The following is a 23,248-nucleotide window of genomic DNA, read 5'->3' on the forward strand; positions in this document are numbered from 1 at the left end:
CACAGGCATGTCAGAGACAAATGGCAACAATACAGCTTACCCCAGCCTATAAAACAGGTTTCTTGGGAGCAGTGAGGTCAAAATCTTTTTTAACAATTGCATGTGAATTGCCTCATTGTTTTACTCTGATAGCCTCCATGTAGTTGTTCTGATTCAAAAGAGTTAAATTAACTCTTTTAAACCTCAAGTTTATTTAATACAACAACTTATGTTGAGAGGCTTCCCATTCTGATATAATTTGGCACTGGTCAGTAGGATTTTGTATCAATATTAATATTTTACCACATATGCCAATACTTGAATTTTGAATTCCCAGTATGAACTGAGTGCAATTTCTCAATCTGATAATTTAAATAAAAATATTTCCTTTACTGTATCATAAACTATTCAGGGCTTGCAGTATTTTCCATCCAAGTGAATGGCCAGGTCTATACTAGCTTAGCTTTTCAGTTTCCAAATAATTCACACTACATATCTGAACTTTATTATTTTGAAAATCAAAAATTAAATTGTTCTACATTGTGTTGTCCAAGTATTCATCTTCTTCTTATATACAAAACACAAAAATCCCAAATTGTTTTTCTGTGATTTTTCATTTAAAAACGCAGAAATAAAATTCACTATTAGTTTTAGTACTGCAATCCTTCAATTGATAACAAGGGGAAAGTTATAAAATGAGAATGCTAGAGCTAAAGATCACCTAGATCAGGGGTCCCCAACCCCGAGTCCGTGGAACAGTACCGGCCTGCGACATGCCAGCAACTGGTCCGCCCAAGCAAGGAAAGCAGGCAGTACACAAAACCACGCCCCCCCCTCCAGTCCATGGAAAAACCTCTCTCCGCATAACCGGTTCCTGATGCCCAAAAGGTTGGGGACCTCTGACCTGGATAGATGCACTGCTCTGCAGCATTTTTTCCTATTAAGGACCTCTTTTCCTTGGGGAGAAAGATTGCACAGAAGGTAAAGCTAACACCCACAGGGAGTAGGACTAGAGCGAAAAATCAGTGGAGATAACCCCTTCCTTCTGAGAGGCTCCTTTGTTCCCATTTTCACATTACTTTTCCCTTCTATATTTTCTGACAATCAGCAGGATGCAGGAAAGGAAAACTTCCTCCCAACGTTTGAACTTGACAGGGTTCTTGGAAAGGGGCTGCCAGTTGCTCACCATGTTTTAGACGACATTTACAAGCCCTTCCCATTCCCTGTAATCCCAGTTTTGGAAGAGAGGCCTCCTACTTTATCTGACTTAATATGTCGGACTTCCGGTGGCTCCGCGGCGACGGAGACAGCCTTCCCGGGCTGCCCGCGGCTCAGCTGAGTGTTTTTTCGCCCGAAACAGCGCCGATCAGCTGTTCGGGCGAATTTGAAGCCCCCTCCTCGGGAGAAGAGGAGGGAGTGAGGCCCCAGGTAGGGGTAGAGTTCTCCGGGGCCGCCTGAGCTTGCAGCTTGGGCGGCTGAAGGATTGAACTCCCCCGAAGCCTGGGTTGCTCCCAGCTGGCCGGCGTCTCTGCTCTGGATTTCTTGGAGCAGAGCCAGGCGTCTGCGACCACCCCTGCCTGAAGAAAGGACTATGGATTAAAAGGAGCAGGCAGAGCGGTACAAGAGGAAAAGGTGAAGAGGATTATTTTATTTTACTCTCGAGCTTGATGGATTTTTTAAACTTTAAGTGAAAGTGCGTCACAAGTGAAAGTAAAAGATGGCGGCTAAACCTCCCCCTAAAACTCTTCGGAGTGGTGGATCTTCTCCGGTGCAACAATCATCATTACAGGCGTTGCACCCTCCTGATGTATTGACACCGAAGGACTTACGAGATGCTCTGGATAAACTTTTGGAATCAATTAATCAATCAATGGGTGATAAATTTGCACAGATGGAGGAGAAATTGGAGAAACTGGAGGAGAGAATAGAAGAGAGGATGGAACAGAAGTGCAGCGTGATGAAGGTAGACATTTTGTCTTCAGTGCATAAAGTGGCGGAATGTGTGGATGATTTGGATGAAAAAGTGGATGACTTGACTCAAAAGAATGCCATATTAGAAGCAAAAGTACGGGAGAATGAAGATTTAAGAGACAAAATGGAAAGGGAATTAAGTCTTGCTCAATATTACCAGATGCAGTTTGCTGTTAGAATCAGAGGCTTAAAAGAGAATATTAAGGAAGATTTAAAGCAGCTGATTTCTGAGGCTCTCGAAGTGGTATTGAATCAGCCAGCATCTGAAATAAGAGGAGCTATGGATAAAGTGTTCCGTGTGAATTCATGGATTGCTAGACAGAGAAAGCTGCCTAGAGATGTGGTGGTCTACTTTGCAAAAAGAGAAATTAGAGATGAAGTTATACAAGCTGCCTATGATGCTAAAGTTGTGATTGCTGATCAAGAAGTCTTGGTTTTAAAAGAAATTCCTCCAAAGATTTTAAGGAAAAGGAAAGACTTCACATTTCTTGTGCAAGAGCTCAAGCAACGAGATATAAGGTTCAGATGGGAGATTCCAGATGGGTTGATGGTGATGTATGAAGGTAAAAGGTATCGGCTGATTACTGTGAAGCAAGCGCGTGATTTCTATAATAACGTTTTAAAAGCAACCCCATTAACACTTCTGGAAGCTGCAAAGGGATCTGGAGAGGGAGAACATCAAGAGGTTGAAGTAGAGGAAAACGGTGCTGGAGGAGATCAAGCTATAGCTTCTTTGGATGATCCTAGAGAGCAAAGGGTAACGCGTGCTGCTTTAAAACGAGCAAAGAAAATAAAAGAACAAGACCAGCAAAAGTCTTCGGAATCTTCACAACGTACTCATAGCCAAGCAGTGGGAGGAGCACGGCCTAAAGAAGATAGTCCTATCAAAGCAGTGCTTCAAGAGCTTTGGGAGGATATGCATGGCAACTAAATTTTTGACTTGGAACGTTAATGGACTAAATTCACCACAGAAGAGAAAGAAAGTTTTTCAATATTTAAAACAATTCAAGATAGATGTTATATGTTTGCAAGAAACGCATATTAGGGCTATGGACCAAAAGCTTTTATTGAACTCAAGACTGGGTACGCACTTTGTTGCCTCTGCAATGAATAAGAAAAATGGAGTGGTTGTTTATATTAAAAGTGCTATAACAGCGGACTTAATTGAAGCAGACAAGCATGGAAGATATGTACTGATAGACTTGTTGCTAGAAGGCAAAAAGACGCTTTTAGTTGGTCTGTACGCCCCTAATCAACAACAACAACAGGCTGACTTTTTTAGTTTACTTCATACAAAGCTTACCCAGTTGGATTATAAATCTTTTATTTTTATGGGGGACTGGAATGGTGTTTTGGATGTACAGATGGATAAGGCTGGAGCTTTTAAGCGCATTCCAAGTCATGCTAGACTGCCTAAATCTTTTTTTGAAATGAAGGATGACTTGGAACTGCGAGATATTTGGCGTGAGAGACACTTGCAGGAGAAGGATTATACTTTTTATTCTGATAGACATCAATCTTTTTCGAGGATTGATTTTATTTTGGTGACTAATGACTTTTTTTTGAGGACTAAAAAGGTGAAGATTTGTGCAAGAACTATCTCTGATCATAGTCCAGTTTGGTTAGAGATTGATAAGGAGAAAAGAGACAGGCGCTCATGGCGCGTAAATGAGAATTTGTTTAGAAATCAGAGAAATGTGGAAGAATGTAAACAGCGGATGAAGGATTTTTTTGAAACTAATATGAACAAAGGTACCTCTATGGATATGGTGTGGGATGCTAGCAAGGCCTACATGAGAGGGGTGTTGATATATATGAATAATAAACATAGACGTGCTGTGGAAGCTAGGAGGAAAGAACTGGAGAATGAAATAAAGGAAAAAGAAAAGGCTTTGATTTTGAACTCAGAGGATGTGAAAACTAAGGAGGCTATTAAATTGTTAAGAGGACAATTTGATAAATTAATGGCTGACCAAGTGGCAACCAATTTGCGGTTTGCCAGGCATAATACTTTTTGCAACGCTAATAAACCAGGTAGATGGTTAGCTTATAGATTGAGGAAAAAACAAAGGGCTTCTAATATAGACAAGATTGAGCATAAAGGAAGGGTTGTGTTTCAACAGGACCTTATTAAGGACGCTTTTGTGGATTTTTATTCTAAATTATATGCTAAGGAGAAAATTAATGAAAAAGACATTGATATATATTTGGAAAATGCTAGCATCCCGGTTCTTACGCAAGTACAAAAAGAAGGGATTAATCAATTGATTACAGAAGAAGAAATTGTTACAGCAATTAAGGAATTGAAGGTGGATAAAGCACCAGGTACGGATGGTTTGACTGCGGCCTATTACAAAAATCTACAAATAGAGATGATAAAACCGTTAAAGGAACTGTTCCAGACAATCCAGAGGGGGGGAAAGGTGCCACCGTCTTGGAGAACAGCTTTTATTTCCTTGATTCTGAAGGAAGACCAAGAAGCTACTCAAGTTAAAAATTATAGACCGATATCGCTTTTAAATACAGATTACAAGATATTTGCTAAGGTTTTGGCTAATAGATTGATGAGGGTTCTGCAACAGGTGATTCATGGGGACCAAACGGGGTTTATTAGTGGTAGGCAAATGAAAAATAATGTGAGGCATATAGTTGATGTGTTAGAGTTTTTGGAAAGGAACAACCAGATCTCTGCGGCGCTAATTTTCTTAGATGCTGAAAAAGCTTTTGATCAATTGAATTGGCAATTTTTGTTGAAAGTTTTAGACAAAATGGATTTTGGGGAAAATTTTTTGCAACCGATTAGGGCATTATATCAAAAACAAACTGCCCGAATTATAGTTAATAATAGCTTGACAGAAGCATGTAATATTGAGAAGGGCACAAGGCAAGGCTGTCCGTTATCGCCCTTGTTATTTGTGTTAACATTAGAGATATTATTGGTTAAAATACGGAATTCGGAAAAAATTAAAGGGATACAAATTAGAGATCAGGATTATAGATTGAGAGCATTCGCAGATGATCTGGTTGTTACAGTGACCCAGCCAGAGAACTCTGTTGTGGACCTGATGGAGATAATAACACAATATGGGAAGGTTTCTGGATTTAAAGTTAATATACAGAAAACCAAAATTTTGGTCAGAAATATGACAGTTTCGCAAAAGGCTCTTTTAGAAGGACTAACTGGATTTGAGATTGTTAAAAGGGTTAAATATTTGGGGGTGTTTTTGTCGCCCTCTAATACAAAGTTATATAAAAATAATTATGAAAAACTATGGGGGAAAATTCAAAAAGAATTGGAGAATTGGGAAAAATTGCAATTGTCTTTGTTGGGACGGATTGCAGCAGTGAAAATGAATGTCCTGCCTAAATTTTTATTTCTATTTCAAATGATACCGATCCTTAAGAAAGATTCTAATTTGGAGGAATGGCAGCGAGGTATCAATAAATTTGTGTGGGCAGGGAAAAAGCCACGAGTTAAACTTAAGATTATGCAGGATACTCGTGAGAGAGGTGGGCTTAAAATGCCCAATCTTAAACTATATTATGAAGCTGCTGCATTAGTAGGAATAAGTGATTGGATTAATTTGACACAGAAGAGATTATTAAATCTTGAGGGCCATGATTTGTTGTTTGGCTGGCATGCATATTTGTTGTTTGACAAGAAGGTAGACAATGTGTTTAGAGTGCATATTTTAAGACAGGCATTGCTGAGAGTTTGGAAGAAGTACAGACATAAGCTAGATTGCAAGATACCACTGTGGGCAATTCCAAAACACGCAATAGAAAATATACATGCTGGTTTCAAACATGATGTGACTACGTACAAGGAGATCCTAAGTTTGGAAAGAAATGTATGGTGTTTGAAATCATATAGTCTCTTGCGAGAAGAGAAGGTTGTTCAAAACTGGTTCCAATATACTCAGTTACGGGCCAGGTGGAAAGAAGATCAGAAAAATGGTTTTACAATGACTGATGAAAATTTGATAAAGCAAATTAGAAATCAGGGACCGGCACATATTAAACGGATATATCTTGCATTGATAGAGATTGATTCAGAAACAGAACTTGTTAAGGATTGTATGATAAAATGGGCCCAAAACATCCAGGAAGTTATTACAATGGACACGTGGGAAAAGATTTGGGTGAGGAACGTAAAATTTACACAAGCTCAAAATTTAAGAGAAAACTTTTACAAAATGTTTTATAGATGGCATTTAGATCCCAAAAAGCTCGCAAGTATGTATCCGAATTATCAGCCTAAATGTTGGAGGTGCGGTGATGAAGATGCAACATATTTTCATATATGGTGGACATGTAAAAAGGTTAAGGCCTTTTGGATAAAAGTTTGGTGGAACATGCAGAAGATTTTTAAACAGAGGATAAAGTTTTGTCCGCAACTTTTTTTGTTGGGAATAATTACAGATGCTACAGTTGTGGACACTAAGTTGATGTTGAATTTAATTACGGCAGCAAGACTCTTGATAGGTCAGTATTGGAAGAAAGAGGAATTGCCGTCTATAGAAGAGTGGACTTTAAAGGTTTCCAACCTGGCAGAGATGGCGAAGATTTCGGCCTATTTGAAAGATCACTCGCAAGAATGCTATATTATGGAATGGAGAAAATGGATTGAGTTTATCCAGAATAAGTATAGGGTTAAGAAGTTTTATGTAGCATTTGAATAAGTCTTCTTTCTTTTTTCTTCCCTTTTTTTTCTTTTAGTTTTTTTTATATATATATTTAATATTACTAAGGTTTGTTTTATCCTATATAAGCTAGAGAGTGATGGATTTTAGAGCTTATAGTTGTTAGTATATGATTGTTTATGATTGGTTTTTTTATATATACCTTGTATTTAGCTCTGGGAAGTCGGGGGGGGAGGGGGGGAGGGGGGAGAGGTAGGGGGGGAGGGTGAAGGGAGGGGGAGGGGGGTTTTTAAAGAAAAATTGTATGTTAAAACTTTTCAATAAAAAAAAAATATGTCATGGGTAGTATGTGCATTTATTAAAAATGTGACTATTTAGCTGATGACAGACTAGAGGTCCCACTGAATACTGTAGTTGCTGTTTAACAAAGAGAAGGCCAAGGAGAAACTCTTTCATTAGGATCCCTTGTTGCATTCAAAAGCAGTCAACCCTCTTTCAACTATGGGTTAGGCAAGCAAAGCCCCAGACAGCTCTTCTCTTTGTTTCCATGGCTACCTGTCATCCACATCCAGTGCCTGCAGGTTGCATTCTGGGATTTTAGCCAGCTCACTAATAACATCACTGTATCCTGAAGCAGCTGCAACATGAATGCAAGTCTTCCCATTCTCATCATCGAAGTTTATTATTGATGGGCTTTGATGGTGGTTCAGGATAATAGAACAGAGGATCCGGTTTCCACTCTGAAAACCAATCATAGAGAATATGTTATTTATCAACATTGCTAAGCATAAATTCTAGATCTATAAGCATTTTTGACCTCATCCCAGAAAGTAATATTGCTTTATTTACAAATGTTCTGTTAAAGGTAAAGGTAAAGGTTCCCTCGCACATGCGTGCTAGTCGTTTCTGACTCTAGGGGCCGATGCTCATCTCCGTTTCAAAGCCGAAGAGCCAGCGCTTGTCCGAGGACATCTCCGTGGTCATGTGGCCGGCATGACTAGACGCCAAAGGTACACGGAACGCTGTTACCTTCCCACCGTAGTGGTCCCTATTTTTCTACTTGCATTTTTACATGCTTTCGAACTGCTAGGTTGGCAGAAGCTGGGACGAGTAACAGGCATTCACTGTGTTACGCGGCACTCGGGATTCGACCCACCAAACTGCCGATCTTCTGATCGACAAGCTCAGCATCCTAACCCACTGAGCCACCACGTCCCTAATGTTCTGTTAGGGCTATCCAAACTGAATTATTACTCATTAAGTTCTTGGTTTTTAACCAGCTCAATAATTTGTTTAATTTAAATCAGACTTCAACTGTAACCATATTATTTTTCAAAAAATGCCTTTGGGCCCTGACATAATACCAGAGGAATATTACCTTGAAAATTAGCTAAGAACTTCAAAGATGGCAGTGGCATCAGACATTTCTTTTTCTAGTGCTGGATCCTAAGGTATTAATAACATTTTAAAAGTGGGGAAAGGGAGGTTAGTGCCTTTGTTAGCTTCCTTAGGCCATCTGGAACACTAGCGTGCTAACATTTGCCTGACAACACTGTGCTGTAATGTCACTTCAGAATATGAAAAAAGACCCAAGGTTGTAATTTGGTAATTTGATTCTCAGATATAGTGGTTTTAAGCAAAGCCATGTTTAGGTTCTTTTCTTTTTGTAACCTGAAGCCAGCATTTTTACATTTCTTGAATTTAAACAGCCTTATAGTAATGCAATTCTTACAAAGGGGAATCACCTTTTTTGCATGCTAAAGTTAGCTTTAAGAATATTAATATAACTGATCTTGAAATACTTTCACAAATTTTTGTAAAAAAATATGTAATGATGACTTGTTTTTCTACTGTACCCTACAGTGCCATTCCCAGTGTGAGGGGTATGAGACACAGCTGGATTAATCTTTGCTTATGTTCCTCCCCCACCCCTTCAAGATGCAATATAGGGACACTACATGGTTAGCAATTATTCCATACCTGAACTGCCCAGTGAAGTGCTGTTTTAAAATCTTTGTCCACCAGAGTTGGATCTGATCCTTTATGGAGTAATGTCTGAACATGTTGAGGTTGATTGTGGAATGCAGCCCAGTGGAGTGGTGTCATTCCCTGAAAATCACAACAAAATCATTAGATCTTTAGGTAACATATGTTTTTTGTAGAGTAATATTTTAATCTTGAAGATATGTGGACTTGAACTCCCAGAATCCCCAGCCAACATAGCTGGCTAGGGAATTCTGGGAGTTCAATTCCACATATCTTCAAACTGCCAAGGTTGAGAAACACTGCTCTGGAAGGTAGGATTGGTCATAAATTGAGCAACCAACCAACGATGGTGTCGACCACTAGCCTACCTCACATGACAACCAGGGTGACCTTACCACCAGATGACCCCAGTCACATAAGACCGATAAAAGCAAAAGAGAACTAAAACAAGACACTTCAGCTGAAGTTCCCCTGGTGATGTTACTTAGTCTGGTGATGAAACGTTCGGAAACACGTACAAATATTTTCTACCATTTCTAATTGGGCATAAAGAAAAAATGTTTCTTATCTAGAATAAAATAGATACATCCTAATAATAATATGCTATTTTATATAGAATAAGATAGCAAAACAATGGAAAATTCCTTGCCTTGGCATAGAAGTTACTTTGTGAAAAATTGTTCCATTTTTCTATTCTTTTAAATACCTCTAGTAGGGTAAAGTTAAAAATATGCACAATAGAGTTTCTCATACTTTCTGTAGTTACTCTGACTTCAGCACGCTACAGTTTTCACACTATGGTTTCCATGTTTCCTGCTTAAAAATGGCAGGAAACTGTTGTCAGTTTTTAGCAATTGCAGTCAGAAGATTCAATTTTCTAGAAAAAGATACATCATCTAAATAAAGTGTTGTTCTTTCCTCCATCTCTCCCACTGCCCCCATTTCTTTTGCTATCCCTGCTGTCATTCATTTACCTATCAAATTCTGGTTAGGAGGAACTGAAAGGCACACTGCGCAAATTGCAAACAGGGCAGTTTGCTGGGGTTTTTGCTTTCATGATGCATTTCGGTCCAGAAAATAATACCAGAATATTAAATAGTATCAGCTGGTTTTAGATCTTTTAGCATGAATCACTGTCTCAGGGACCATATCGTGGAATATATTTGGGTGGAGATTTGATTGCTTACCTCATTATCCTGATGATTAATTTCACTTAGATCTGACTGCTGAAGCAAGACAGATAAAAGTCTATGGAGAACAAAATTATATTCAATACATTAGAGGTTGTCCTCGACTTACTACCAATTGTTTAACAACCGCAGAAAGTTACAATGGTCCTGAAAAAAGTAACTCGCAAACTGTTTTCACACTTACAGCTGTCATAGTTCTCCCGCACTCATGTGATCAAAATTTGGGTGATATGTATTATGACATTTGCAACATTCTAGGGTCATGTGAATTGCCATTTACAGCTTCCCAGGGAGTTTCCAACAAGCTAAGTCAATGAGGGAAGCTAGATTCACTTAATTACCATGTGATTCAATTAACAACTGCCAGAGTCACTTAACTATGGCAAAAAAGTTGTAAAGTTGGGTGCATCTCACTTAATGACTGCATTGCATAACAACAGATGTTCCAGTCCCAATAGTGATCCTAAGTCAAAGACTCTCAATGTAATACATTATAATCCAGTATATCATAAACAAAAGTTCTCTGAGGATGGGCTCCAGCAAGAATCCAAAAGCTGGGAAGACTAAACCTCTGGTCCTGGTGATCAATGCAGATTGGATCCTGTGTCATAAACAAAATTCAATAGCATTGAAATAGTCTTCTTTTGATCCTTTTTTGTCACTTATGGTTCTAGAAACAGTGGGACCACATAGATCAGGGGGCCACAACCCCCAATTTGTGGACTGGCACTGGTCCACCACATGCCAGGAACCAGTCTATGCAAACAGGCAAAGCCCCATGCACAGGATGCAGGCAGCATGCGAAACCATGCCCCCTCCGGTCCACAGTAAACCTTTCTTCATGGAACTGGTCTGTGGTGCCCAGAAGGTTGGGGACCACTGACATAGATGATAAGAATAACATTTTTAAAGCAAGATATCTGAATTTACATAAGACTGTTTTCAATTTAATAGCTCAAGGAATAGTTCCATTGCAAGCTTTCTCATTTATTTTTTAGGCTAACACGTTTATTATTGCATAAGCTTTCATAGCTTACATTCACTATATTAGGTATCTAAAATATGCTGAATTATACAAGTATTTATGTGTTCTTGTACTCCTATGTGTTCATGGCCATCCAATAAAACTGCACAGATCTGTTTAGACTTAGATGCTAGGTGGCCGTGTTTTGAGGCAGTGTTTTGAGGCAGATCACATCTTGCTCTCTAAGATAAGTGGGAATCTATGAGTCCAAAGAAAGTGGACAAGAGTTCTCTGAGACATTGGCTATATCACCTTTACTCTGAACCTCTGTCCCTCTGAATTATGAAAGCTCCAGGGAGGTGACTGTGGGCAGGGTGAGGGCAGTGATAAATGCATCCTTGAAAGAAAGACTATGACTGCCTGCCTTGAAGATAGTGGCTGTGCGCAGCCTCCTCAGGAATAGCAATAGCAATAGCACTTAGACTTATATACTGCTTCACAATGCTTTACAACCCTCTCTAAGCGGTTTACAGGGTCAGCATATTTCCCCCAACAATTTGGGCCTTCATTTTACCAACCTCAGAAGGATGGAGGACTGAGTCAACCGTGAGCCAGTGAGAATTCAGCTGCCGAACTGCTGGCAGCTGGCAGTCAGCAGAAGTAGCCTGCAGTACTGCACTGTAACCACTGCACTACCACAGCTCTGAAGCTGTAAATCTAGAAGTTCTAGATTCTGATAATTATTGACCAGTCTTCAACTTTCTCTTTCTGGACAACAGTTTTTATCAATGGTAAAATCAACCATTTGCAAAGAAAACACCACCGTTGTTCAAACTGTTCTTAACTGTTAGTTGCCCACAATCATGTGTATGAGATAGGTAGCTATATAAATTAAATAAATAAATAACATTTTTAAAAATCTTTTGGATTAAAATTTGGTGGAATATGCAGAAAATATTTAAGAAAAAGATAAGGTTTTCTCCACAGTTATTTCTGTTGGGTATTATTATAGATTGTACTGTTATAGAAACCAAATTGATGTTGAATTTAATAACGGCAGCAAGACTTTTGGTATCTCAATATTGGAAGAAGGCGGACCTGCCTACGATAGAAGAGTGGACTTTAAAAGTTTCAAACCTGGCATTAATGGCAAAAATTTCAGCATATTTGAAAGAACAATCGCAACAGAGATATATTTTGGAATGGAGAAGATGGATCGATTTTATTCAGAATAAATATGGGACTAAAAAGTTTCATTTAGCATGTGAATAAGTATTACTATTATAAGATGTATTATTACTTAGTTATTATTATTTAGTTATTTAGTTATGTTTAAGGGGATTGGGAGTGGGAGGCATGGTTCTTCGGTGGTTCTCCTCCTATCTCCTGGGACGTTCACAGTCGGTGTTGGCAGGGGGGCAGAGATCGGCCCCTAGGTCTCTCGTTTGTGGAGTTCCTCAGGGGTCGGTTCTCTCGCCTCTCCTGTTCAACATCTACATGAAACCGCTGGGTGAGATCATTCGTGGTTTTGGAGTTGGGTATCATCAATATGCTGATGATACCCAACTTTTCATTTCGACCCCAAACCACCCCAGTGATGCCCTCGCTGTGATGTCCCGTTGCCTGGAGGCGGTTCGGGTCTGGATGGGGAGGAACAGACTTCAACTCAACCCTGACAAGACTGAGTGGCTGTACATTCCGGCATCCCGGGATATTCAAAATGTTCCATCACTTTCTATGGGGGGTGAGTCTTAACCCCCCATGGATAGGGCTCGCAACTTGGGAGTCCTCCTAGACTCACGGCTTACCTTAGAAGATCATATAGTAGCCGTGACTAGGGGGGCTTTCGCACAGGTTCGCCTGGTGCATCAGTTGCGGCCCTATCTAGACCGGGATGCCCTGTGTACAGTCACTCATGCGCTCGTGACCTCTCGTCTTGACTATTGCAATGCTCTCTACATGGGGCTTCCCTTGAAGACCACTCGGAGGCTTCAACTGGTACAGAATGCAGCCGCGAGAGTTGTCTTGGGAGTTTCCCGGTACTCCCATGTTACACCTTTGCTCCGCGAGCTGCATTGGTTACCAGTTGTCTTCCGGGTGAGGTTCAAGGTCTTAGTGATGGTTTTTAAGTCCTTACATGGCATGGGTCCGGAATACCTCGGGGACCACCTGCTGCCGGCGTCGACTCCCCTCCGCCCTGTGCGTTCCCACAGAGAGGGCCTCCTCAGGGTGCCTCCAGTCAGAGAATGTCGGCTGGTGGCCCCCAGGGGGAGGGCCTTCTCTGTGGGCACCCCGGCTCTGTGGAATCAATTGCCGGTTGAGCTCCGGATGGCACCGGATCTCCGCTCCTTCCGGCGTGGGTTAAAGACCCATTTGTTTGAACAGGCTGGCCTGGCCTGATGGGGAGTTACTTAGGGTTTTAATATTTGTATATATTTTTATTGTTTTTACTTTGGGCAATAATTTAATTCTTTTTTAACTTTTGTACTTTTGTAGTTTTATGATATGCCCTGTTCACCGCCCTGAGTCCCTCGGGAGAAGGGCAGTATAAAAATTTAATAAAACCTAAACCTAAAACCTAAGGGGAGTTAAAGTGCGATAGAATTTAAAGTGCTTTTTTTAGTTAGTTAGCATATTTTAGCTTAAGTTTGTAAAAGTTAATACCCTGTATTCAGCTCTGGGAAGTCGGGGGGGGGGAGAGGGAGGGAGGGGAAATGGGGGGGAAGGGGAGGGAGGGAGTTTATGTTTTTAAAATGTATTTTAAAACTTTTCAATAAAAAAATAAATAAATAACACTTTAAGAAGCGAGTAAAAAAAATTCTCCCGCTTCAAGTCTGCTTTAATTTACAGAAGCTGAGAGAGGCCAAATATGATTTCTAATGCAGGTTATAGGTTTTCTGTCTTCTTTATGGATCTCTAGGATTATATAAAACAAAATAAGCATTACAAAGTAAATATCAATAAATATATTTACTTCAACTGCAGTATTACAGTTGTCAGAGATCAGTGTTTCCTGGCATTTAATCTGGATGTTTTAGGGCTGATTTTTAAAAATTGTTATTGGTATGATTGCTATCAATCTCATCATAGTGTTATCACTGGAATACTGTTCTTGTTATTGCTTTCTGCAGTTAGATTTCCTGTCTCACTTAACTTGTTATGGTCAGGTTGAGCAAAGATAAAGAGAAAAACAAATATATAGTTTGAAGAATGGTGGCACTTCAACAGTACCTTCCAGTAAGAGAGTGATCGTATTCAGCAGAACTAATTTTGTTGACTTGGGTTGATAGAAAATGAAGTGAGCAGCTGGCATACTTCCGTTCTGACCAAAGGTTTACCTGTTACCATGGGGATTGTAGAAACGATTTCTTTTCTAAACATCACTGGTTCATTTTCTGTGGATTTTTTATTTAATAATAGTGCTATTGTGATTGTGTTGAAAACTTCGAAGTGCACTGTTCAACTGATATAAAGGAAAAATGGAGATGGCAGGAAATTAACAAAATGGTGATGACAATAAGAAAAACTGAGATGTAGGTGCAAATAATGAATTAAGCATCATGTATGGCTGCACATTTAATTTTCATCAGTTCATCTATCTATCTTCTATCAGATGCTTTTTCTAAATTTTTATTTTTGGCATATCTCTCAAAATGTGATGTATATGCATGTAAAATATAACTGTACGGATTTAATTTAAGTTATAATGTGCACAGAATAAAACAAATAATACCAGGCATATTGGTCAGTAACAGCTACACCTTTTGCTCTTAATCATGCTGGCTGGAGCTGAAGAGAGTTCAGGTCCAAAAGATCTGGATGGTATCAAGTTTTTATCTCTGGTTCATACTATTATTCCTTACCTACTTCAAGAAAATCAGTAAATAATTATTAATTATAAATGAATTTGATTTTGGTTTTTGCTTTATGTATACATAAATTCACTGAATGATTGGACTTGTGCAACTTCACAAGTGATTGATTACACACCACCCAGATAGATTTCCTGTATGACAATCTGTCTCTAATTGGACCTTCAGATCTTCCAGTGGTGCACCCTTTGCTACTGTAATAGTCCACCCACCTTGCTGTTAGTGGTTATCTTCTTCTCTTTCCTTCCACCTTTCCCAGAACTAGAAAACTAGTTCTTTGTATAATGTGTCCAAAGTGTAATAATTCAAATTTGGTCATTTTTGTCTCAACTGAGAACTCTTGAGTTGTAATTTTATAAGTACTGCTTTATATACATTATAAGCCACACAGAGATGGGCAGTATATCAATTTAATAAATAAGTGAATAAAGTAAAATCTAATATCTTAAATTACCACTTTGTCTATATAACAGAACAACAGAGTTGGAAGGGTTCTTGGAGGTCTTTCAGTTCAATCCTCTGCTCAAGTGGAAAACCTATACCATTTCAGACAAATGGTTGACCATTCTCTTCTTAAAAACCTCCAGTGTTGGAGCAAACACAAATTTTGCAGGGAAGTTGTTCCACTGATTAATTGTCCTAACTGTCAAGAAACTTCTCCTTAGTTCTAGTCTGCTTCTCTCCTTGATTAGTTTTCATCCATTGCTTCTTGTCCTGCCTTCATGTGCTTTGGAGAATAGGTTGACCCTCTCTTCTTTGTAGAAGCCCCTGGATGAAGCGGATTATCTAGACCCGTGCCAATCGGGTTTCAGGCCCGGGTACAGCACAGAGACGGCATTGGTCGCTCTGGTGAATGATCTCTGGAGGGCCCGGGACAGGGGATATTCCTCTGTCCTAGTCCTATTAGACCTCTCGGCGGCTTTCGATACCATCGACCATGGTATCCTGCTGCGGCGTCTCAGGGGATTGGGAGTGGGAGGCACAGTTCTTCGGTGGTTCTCCTCCTATCTCCTGGGACGCTCGCAGTCGGTGTTGGCGGGAGGGCAGAGGTCGACCCCAAGGTCTCTCGTTTGTGGAGTTCCTCAGGGGTCGGTCCTCTCGCCTCTCCTGTTCAACATCTACATGAAACCGCTGGGTGAGATCATTCGTGGTTTTGGAGTGGGTCTCCTGTTCAACATCTACATGAAACCGCTGGGTGAGATCATTCGTGGTTTTGGAGTGGGTTATCATCAGTATGCTGATGACACCCAGCTTTTCATCTCGACCCCAAACCACATCAGTGATGCCCTCGACGTGATGTCCCGCTGCCTGGAAGCGGTCCGGGAATGGATGGGGAGGAACAGGCTTCAACTCAACCCGGACAAGACTGAATGGCTGTACATACCGGCATATCAGGATATTCAGAGTATTCCATCTCTTAATATCGGGGGCGAGTTATTACCCCCCGTAGATAAGGCTCGCAATCTGGGTGTCCTCTTAGATTCACAGCTCTCCTTAGAAGATCATATAGGAGCTGTGACTAGAGGGGCCTTCGCTCAGGTTCATCTGGTGCGCCAGCTGCGACCCTATCTGGACCTGGATGCCTTGCGTACAGTCACCCATGCACTTGTGACCTCTCATCTTGACTACTGCAACGCTCTTTACATGGGGCTGCCCTTGAGAACCACTCGGAAGCTTCAGCTGGTGCAAAGTGCAGCTGCACAAATGCTTCTGGGGGCTTCCCGATACTCCCATATTACACCTTTGCTCCGTGAGCTGCACTGGCTTCCAGTTGCCCTCCGAGTGAAATTCAAGGTACTAGTGATGACATACAAAGCCCTACATGGCATGGGTCCAGATTACCTACGGGAGCACCTACTGCCAGCGTCAACACCCCTCCGTCCTGTGCGCTCCCACAGAGAGGGCCTCCTCAGGGTGCCACCGGTCAGAGAATGCCGGCTGGTGACCCCCAGGGGGAGAGCATTCTCGGTGGGTGCCCCAATCCTCTGGAACTGCTTGCCAGCCGAAATCCGGACGGCCCCCGACCTTCGCACCTTCCGGCGTGACTTAAAAACCTATCTATTCCAGCAAGCCGGCCTGGCCTGATAGATTTGGGGTTTTATTTGTTTTATTATTGCTTTATTGTATACTTACTTTGCTATGTACACCGCCCTGAGTCCTCCGGGAGAAGGGCGGTATATAAAACAAATAAAATAAATAAATAAATAAATAAATAAATAAATAAATAAATAAATAAATAAATAAATAAATAAATATATTGGAATTGCTATCATGTCACTCCCTAGACCTTCTTTTCATTAAACTAGATATACCCAATTCCAGCAACCATTCTTCATATGTTTTAGCGCCAATCCCCTAATCATCATTGTTGCTCTTCTTTGCAGAGTCTCACCATCTTTTTTATACTGTGGCAACCAAAACTGGATGCAATATTCTGAATGTGGTCTTATCAAGTCATTATAAAGTGCTATATTAATACTTCACATGATATTGATTCTATGCCTTTGTTAATGCAGTCTGGAACAGCATTGGCTTTTTTGGCAGCTGCAGCACCTGCTGGGTCATATTTAAGTGATTGTCCACTTGGACTCCAAGATCTCGCTCACAGTTAATACTGTTGAGCCAGGTTCCCCTTATTCTATGCCTGTGTATTTGGTTTTTCTTTCCTAAATGTAGAGCCTTACTTTGCTCATCATGACATGACAGAAAATTTAGTTTGGTTAGATAGGATCCTTCTGTATCTTGAGCCTATCTTCTGGGATGTTGGCTATTCCTGCCAGCTTGGTGTCATCTGCAAATTTGATGAATTTCCCTTTTCTCCCCTTGTCTAAATCATTGATGAGGATATTGAAGAGTATTGGGCTTAAGACAGAACCTTGGGGTATCCCGGTGCATATTTCCTTCTCTGTAGACACAGTTCCATTAAAGACCACATGTTGGTTGCAATTGGTCAACCAGTTATGAATCTATCTGATGGTGATGCTGTCTAATTTTTCAGGTGGTAGGTTGTGGTCTACTTTATCAAATGTCTTTCTGAAGTCCAAATAAGTTATACTCACAACACTTTCTCTGTCTCTGTTTCTCTCTTTATACTTATCTTTCTTTAGTTGGAGAAGATAAAGTATTTAAAGTGTATTTGTATTTGTGTTTTTGCAAGAACCATCTGACTTGTGCATATAGGCAGTATGTTGATGCTGGTTGCACACATTGCAGATGCAAATCCCACCCATTGGAGTAACAGCTGAAATAAAATGGGGGTTACACATAGATGTCTGTTGGCCATACCCTGATTAACAGCTTTACAGATTTCTTGAATAAAAAGGGAGGAAGGATATACGCCTGAGATCTATTGGTCCAAACCCTTAGTACATTAACAGCATGATAGCTATGAAATTCTGCAATTCTTTATCTGTTTAACTGATAGCACAGGATGCTTAAGACTAATAGAAAACACAATGACTAAGATTCTGATTGGGTAGAATCTAATGGAATTCTCATCTTACTCTACTATATGGATTGCCTAGGGGAGGTGATGTTACTTTTGCAATACAAGAACTAAAATTATTAGGGAACGCTATTAAAAAAGTATATCTGAGTAGCTTCAAGAAGGATACCTGACATTAGGGTCAGCAGTGGCAGCATGTAGGGGTAATCTTCCATTTTTATCTGGGATGTTCTGTCTGGCTCCATTTCTTAGCAGGCTAACACAACCCTCAAGCCATCCCTGAAAATAGAACAAAGTTTCATTTACTCAGAAAATCTTGGGGACTGAGTAAAGATTCTGCATTGAATTCCCTCCCTTCTTCCCCAAATTATTGAGCACATTCATGTTATCCCATGGCCAATGTGGTACTACACACAGCAAGTTAACTAATACATTGTCTAGTGTTAGATAACCCCACAAACCAATGCCATATCCTGTTTACTGTATTATTGTCATCATAGTCGGATACCCTAAATACCATTGTGGTGACTGACTGATCCTTCTCATATTTTTTTCATTATTGTTTTTACTGTAGGATTAAAAATAAATCCTATACAATCTGACTGCAGTTTAATTGGGAGAGGCTTTGTCGCTTTCTTTCCATGTAGATTTATTTAACTGGTCTACAGAAGAATTTTTTTTGGGTCACGAGTATCGAGAGGATAGTTTTAGACATTTCAGTCTCTAAGTAGAGTGTTGGTAGAAATTATCTGAATTACTTCTGCACTCCATCCAAGAGAAAGAAATGGAATATAATTCCAGTGAAGCTCCATCATTAAAATAATACATTATACATATTTTGAGAAACTGTTGAATATATTTCTCTTTTTGTCTCTCACAATTTCTCTCATAGAAGAGGCAATTAAATTAATATATACTGAGCTAAAATTGAGCAAGATTTTCTAGGTCTCACTTAACCAGTAACTTCTTTTGTTAGGCCTAACTACTGGCTCTAACAAAGAATATTCATTTCTCTATTTCAGCTCAACGCTTCCCTAAAACAATGTGTAAGACAAGGAAATTCTGTACCAGATAGGTTGCCAAAGATAAACTAGTGCGCCCTCGGGCATCTTGAGTGTTAATATTGGCTCCCATCTTTAGCAACAATTTCACTGTATCAAGTTGGCGCCCTGAAATGGCATGCATCAAAGGGGTAGAGCCTTGGAAAGAAAAAAAATGACATAAACATGAAGCATTTTCATAGTACAAAATGTATTGTGCAGTCACCTTGTCCCATGTCTACATTTGAGGTTCCATTTCAACAAGCATTTGCTGGGGATTTAGCTAGCGAAGTTGTTTCTATTCCTCTTTATGTATGAACAATTAGCCAACTTCAATGCAACAATTAGCCAACTTCAATGCAACTTCAATGCAACAATGCAACAATGACTTAGGAGGCCGGTGTGTGGTGTAGTTGGTTCACATAGTGTGGTGGGATGGAGGGTTTGTTGTCACTGTGTGTTGGGGGGAGAGAGCACGGGGGGAGGCTCAGCTAATCTCAATGTACACATGTTGTACTTTGACAATAAAGGTTTATTATATTTATTATTATTATTATAGCTGTGCCCACATAAAAGTTAAAGAGGCAAAGTTAAGAGAGGGTCTTAGAATACAGTGTCTTCTGACCTTTATTTCAATTGATACAACAATCACTTCTTTTTAAAAGAGAATTAGTATTGCTAAAAGATCTCATCCAGAAACTCCAACCTCAGTTATTACTGGATTAATTTTATTGTAATGCTGATTCCAAATCTCCCTTGCAGTTTTTCAATTTACTCCAACTCCAATTTACCTTTACTCCAATATTTTGATTAAAGGAGATCCAGTTTCAACTCCATATTTTCACTTTTTCACAGAAATTCGTGGAGTGACTTGATTCAACCTAACCTACTTCAGAGGGCTGTTGTGAGAGATTAAGTGGAGAAGGGACTTCCATGTATGCCACACTGAATCCCCAAAGGAAAGGTGGGATACATATCAAATGAATGGACAGTTAAATATTGAATATGTTAAGTAAATCACAGTTTAGCATATGTGAACTTGGTTTATGCATCTGGAATTCAGACGCAAACTAAGGACTGTTGGAGAATTTGGCTTTTGTTCTTGATTGGAATCCCTACTTTCTTACTCTTCATATTAATAAGACAGTATTCATTGATTAAAACAGATTACATAGGATGTATGAACTCATATATCGTATATACAGGGTAGTCCTAAACTAAGGGCCAGTGTTCATTGTTAAGGAAGGTAATAATTCAGTGAGATGTGCTTGATTTTACCATCTTAGTTGAATCACTGCAGTTTTTAAGCGAATCACATGGTTTTAAGTGAATCTGGGTTCCTCCTTGATTGCTTGTTGAAAACTGTCTGGAAGAGTTGCAAATAGCAATCACATGATGCTGTCACCATCATAGATACTTACTGGTTGCCAAGTGCTGAATTTTGATCATGTGATCATGGGGATGCTACAGCAGTCTTATGTGCGAGGATGAGTTGTAAGACACTTTTTTTGTGTCATTGTAACTTCATGTAGTTGCTAAAAATACTTGCAAGATGAGGACTACCTATATCAGCTTTCAATCTGGGATATAGCCCTAAGGTGACATTATTTTGGTAGATTTGGTGTATCTATGTTGGTCCTCCTTGATATGAAGGTATCAAAGTGGTCTCTTCCTTGTTTGGCTTGAGGATAGCAATAGCACTTGGACTTCTATACTGCTTCACAATGCTTTACAGCTCTCTCTAAGCAGTTTACAAAGTCACCATATTGCCCCCAACAATCTGGATCCTCATTTTACCAACCTCTGAAGGATGGAAGGCTGAGTCAGCCTTGAGCTGGTGAGACTCGGAATTGCTGAACTGCTGGCAGCTGGCAATCAGCAGAAGTAGCTGCAGTACTGCATTCTAAACATTGCACAGCCTTGGATAAGAAGGAGGCATTGTTTTATGTTAGCTCTTCTCTTCAATCTTAGGCTGACTCCTGATGCTTGAGAAGGGGTAGGTCTAGCTCCAAGATTCTGTTTTATAGGGTTCTCGAGGTTCAACACTCTTCCCACTGCTAGTTAAAGTCTACACGTGGTCTCTTGGTGGGAATATTCATTAGCACATAGAATCTGGCATACCGTTTGCTGTTTCTTTGGAAAGTGAACGATGGCTGTTATGTTTCCTCTCTAGAATCTCATACACCATCTATTTGTGCTGGACAACCTATTCCTTTTTATCTTTTGCTGAGCAATATGCCAATCTTTGCCTATAAAGATTGCAGCTTAAAAATTGTACAGAGAGCAAACAGAAAAAATCAACAGCAAAATTTTGAAATGTGAGGCCCAGTTATGTTTATGTTCTTCTAATTGCTTTCTGTTTCAGGCAGGGCTTTTAAAAATGCTGACAAATCTCATACAGTAGGATTTTGTGGGCAAGAAGAGTTACTTATTCCGGTGCTTAGATTTTTGAGCTATCTCAGACAAGGGGAAGTAATAAACTTGTTTGCTTCCCCTTTTTAACTTCAGTTTTCTTTTGTGTATTACATATCCCCTGTAAATATTAGGCAATTCCATACTGTTGTCCCAGAAGCTCAAAAGGACCTGGGTATGCACAGGGTGTGGTAATAATAATAATAATAATAATAATAATAATAATAATAATAATAATAATAATAATAATAATAATAATAATAATAATAATAATAATAATAATAATAAAACGGTCAAGATAACAGTTGCAATGTTGCAATCAAAACTGCTGTTTTTAATGGGTGCTATGTATGTGACATACATAAAAAACAGGAGTAGCTTCAGTTTCCCATTTTCTGCTTTTCTTAAATGACCTCAAATTGGTGATATGAAAAAAGAGACAATCTTCCACTTTCTCCTTTTTTCTTCCTAAATTATTTTTGCATCAACAAGGCCCAGATATTTATTTATTCACTTCTTACTGGAGAATGGCTTGGTCTGTTGGTAAGTACAACATTTGGCTTGTCACAAAACTGATAGGTATCTGTTTCCTCATTACTCTTTTGGCCATCTTAACTGATTAGTGTTTTTAAGCAAGCTGTGATTCAGTTGTATTTGACCTCCAAACTGGATATTTTCTGCCCCATGAACCAGGCCAGATTAAAAACAGAGGTGTGAACTCAGACCTAACATGTCTGAACAATTCCTCAATCTCAAATGCCTCAAACACTCTGGAAATCTTGGCTCCACACACTTGCATGAAATTGTATACCACCACTTTGCCCATTGTGGCTACAATGTTCGGTGTAATTACATATTTTTATATTTTCATTTGAAATTATTAAATATCATTTATATTTATATTTATATACTGCTCAAAAAAATAAAGGGAACACTTAAACAACACAATGTACTGTATTTAATAGTAGGATGTCTTATTTTCTGTTCCCTTTATTTTTTTGAGCAGTATATTTATATTTATATTTAATACCAGAGAAGTAGCGGCCTGTGCACCTAACGGCATGTGAATTATATAACTAATAATCATAAACAGCAGTGTTACATCCTTCTATCTAAGGATGTCAAGCTTAGTTCAGTGCAAACTTGTTTTGCAGCTGTCTTTCGCAGTACCTTTTTCAAACTTGGAAACTGTCCTATCTGTAAACAAATCACTAGTCTACAAGGACAGATTATTTATCTAGAGTCTGTAATCCATGCTCTTCAGCCAGAAATTAGGTGTCCAGTTCAGCTCTTCTACTCGATTGAGCCTCCGCGCTATCTGCCCCCACTACCACAAAGATCCTGCAGGAGAAGGGCAGTGTTGACAACCGTGGGATCTGGTAGGGTGAGAGCTGTGAATCATAAACACAAAGCTTTTGCTGTGTCCCTGCACAACAGATACAGTGCCCTTGCTGACCTTAATAGGGACATTAAGGAGACTGGTAAAGGTATTTATGATGATAACTCAAATAAGCAGGGGATTGTGGTCCAAAATGAAAAACTTGTTTTCGACAGGGAGAAGTGCGAATCAGGTATTACACATCAGTCATGCAAGAAGAGAAAGGCATCCAAAAAGAGAAGCCACCTTCTGGTTGGTGATTCAAATATAAGGGATGTAAGCTTAGGAAAGGACATAGAGATTTTGAAAGAGGTCAGGTGTCTTCCAGGTGCTACTGCCAGTAGGGACAAGAAGCGTATTTCCAAAAT

The 23,248-nt window shown here is 39.6% G+C and overlaps 1 protein-coding gene across 1 annotated transcript in view; it reads right to left on the minus strand.

Moving 5' to 3' along the window:
- Positions 1-23,248, minus strand: part of ANKRD55 (ankyrin repeat domain 55) — a gene marked incomplete at both ends in the record, with an annotated part of 53,789 nt that overhangs the window by 15,861 nt on the left and 14,680 nt on the right. Inside the window, 5 exons of the mRNA XM_081316395.1 lie at positions 7,149-7,333; positions 8,574-8,702; positions 9,767-9,827; positions 18,220-18,329; positions 19,119-19,249. Of these exons, the coding sequence (XP_081172521.1) occupies positions 7,149-7,333; positions 8,574-8,702; positions 9,767-9,827; positions 18,220-18,329; positions 19,119-19,249 (616 nt within the window). The remainder of the gene's footprint in view (positions 1-7,148; positions 7,334-8,573; positions 8,703-9,766; positions 9,828-18,219; positions 18,330-19,118; positions 19,250-23,248) is intronic.

This window comes from Vipera berus (assembly GCF_964194415.1).
Source record: "Vipera berus genome assembly, chromosome: 2".
Classification (NCBI taxonomy): domain Eukaryota; kingdom Metazoa; phylum Chordata; class Lepidosauria; order Squamata; family Viperidae; genus Vipera; species Vipera berus.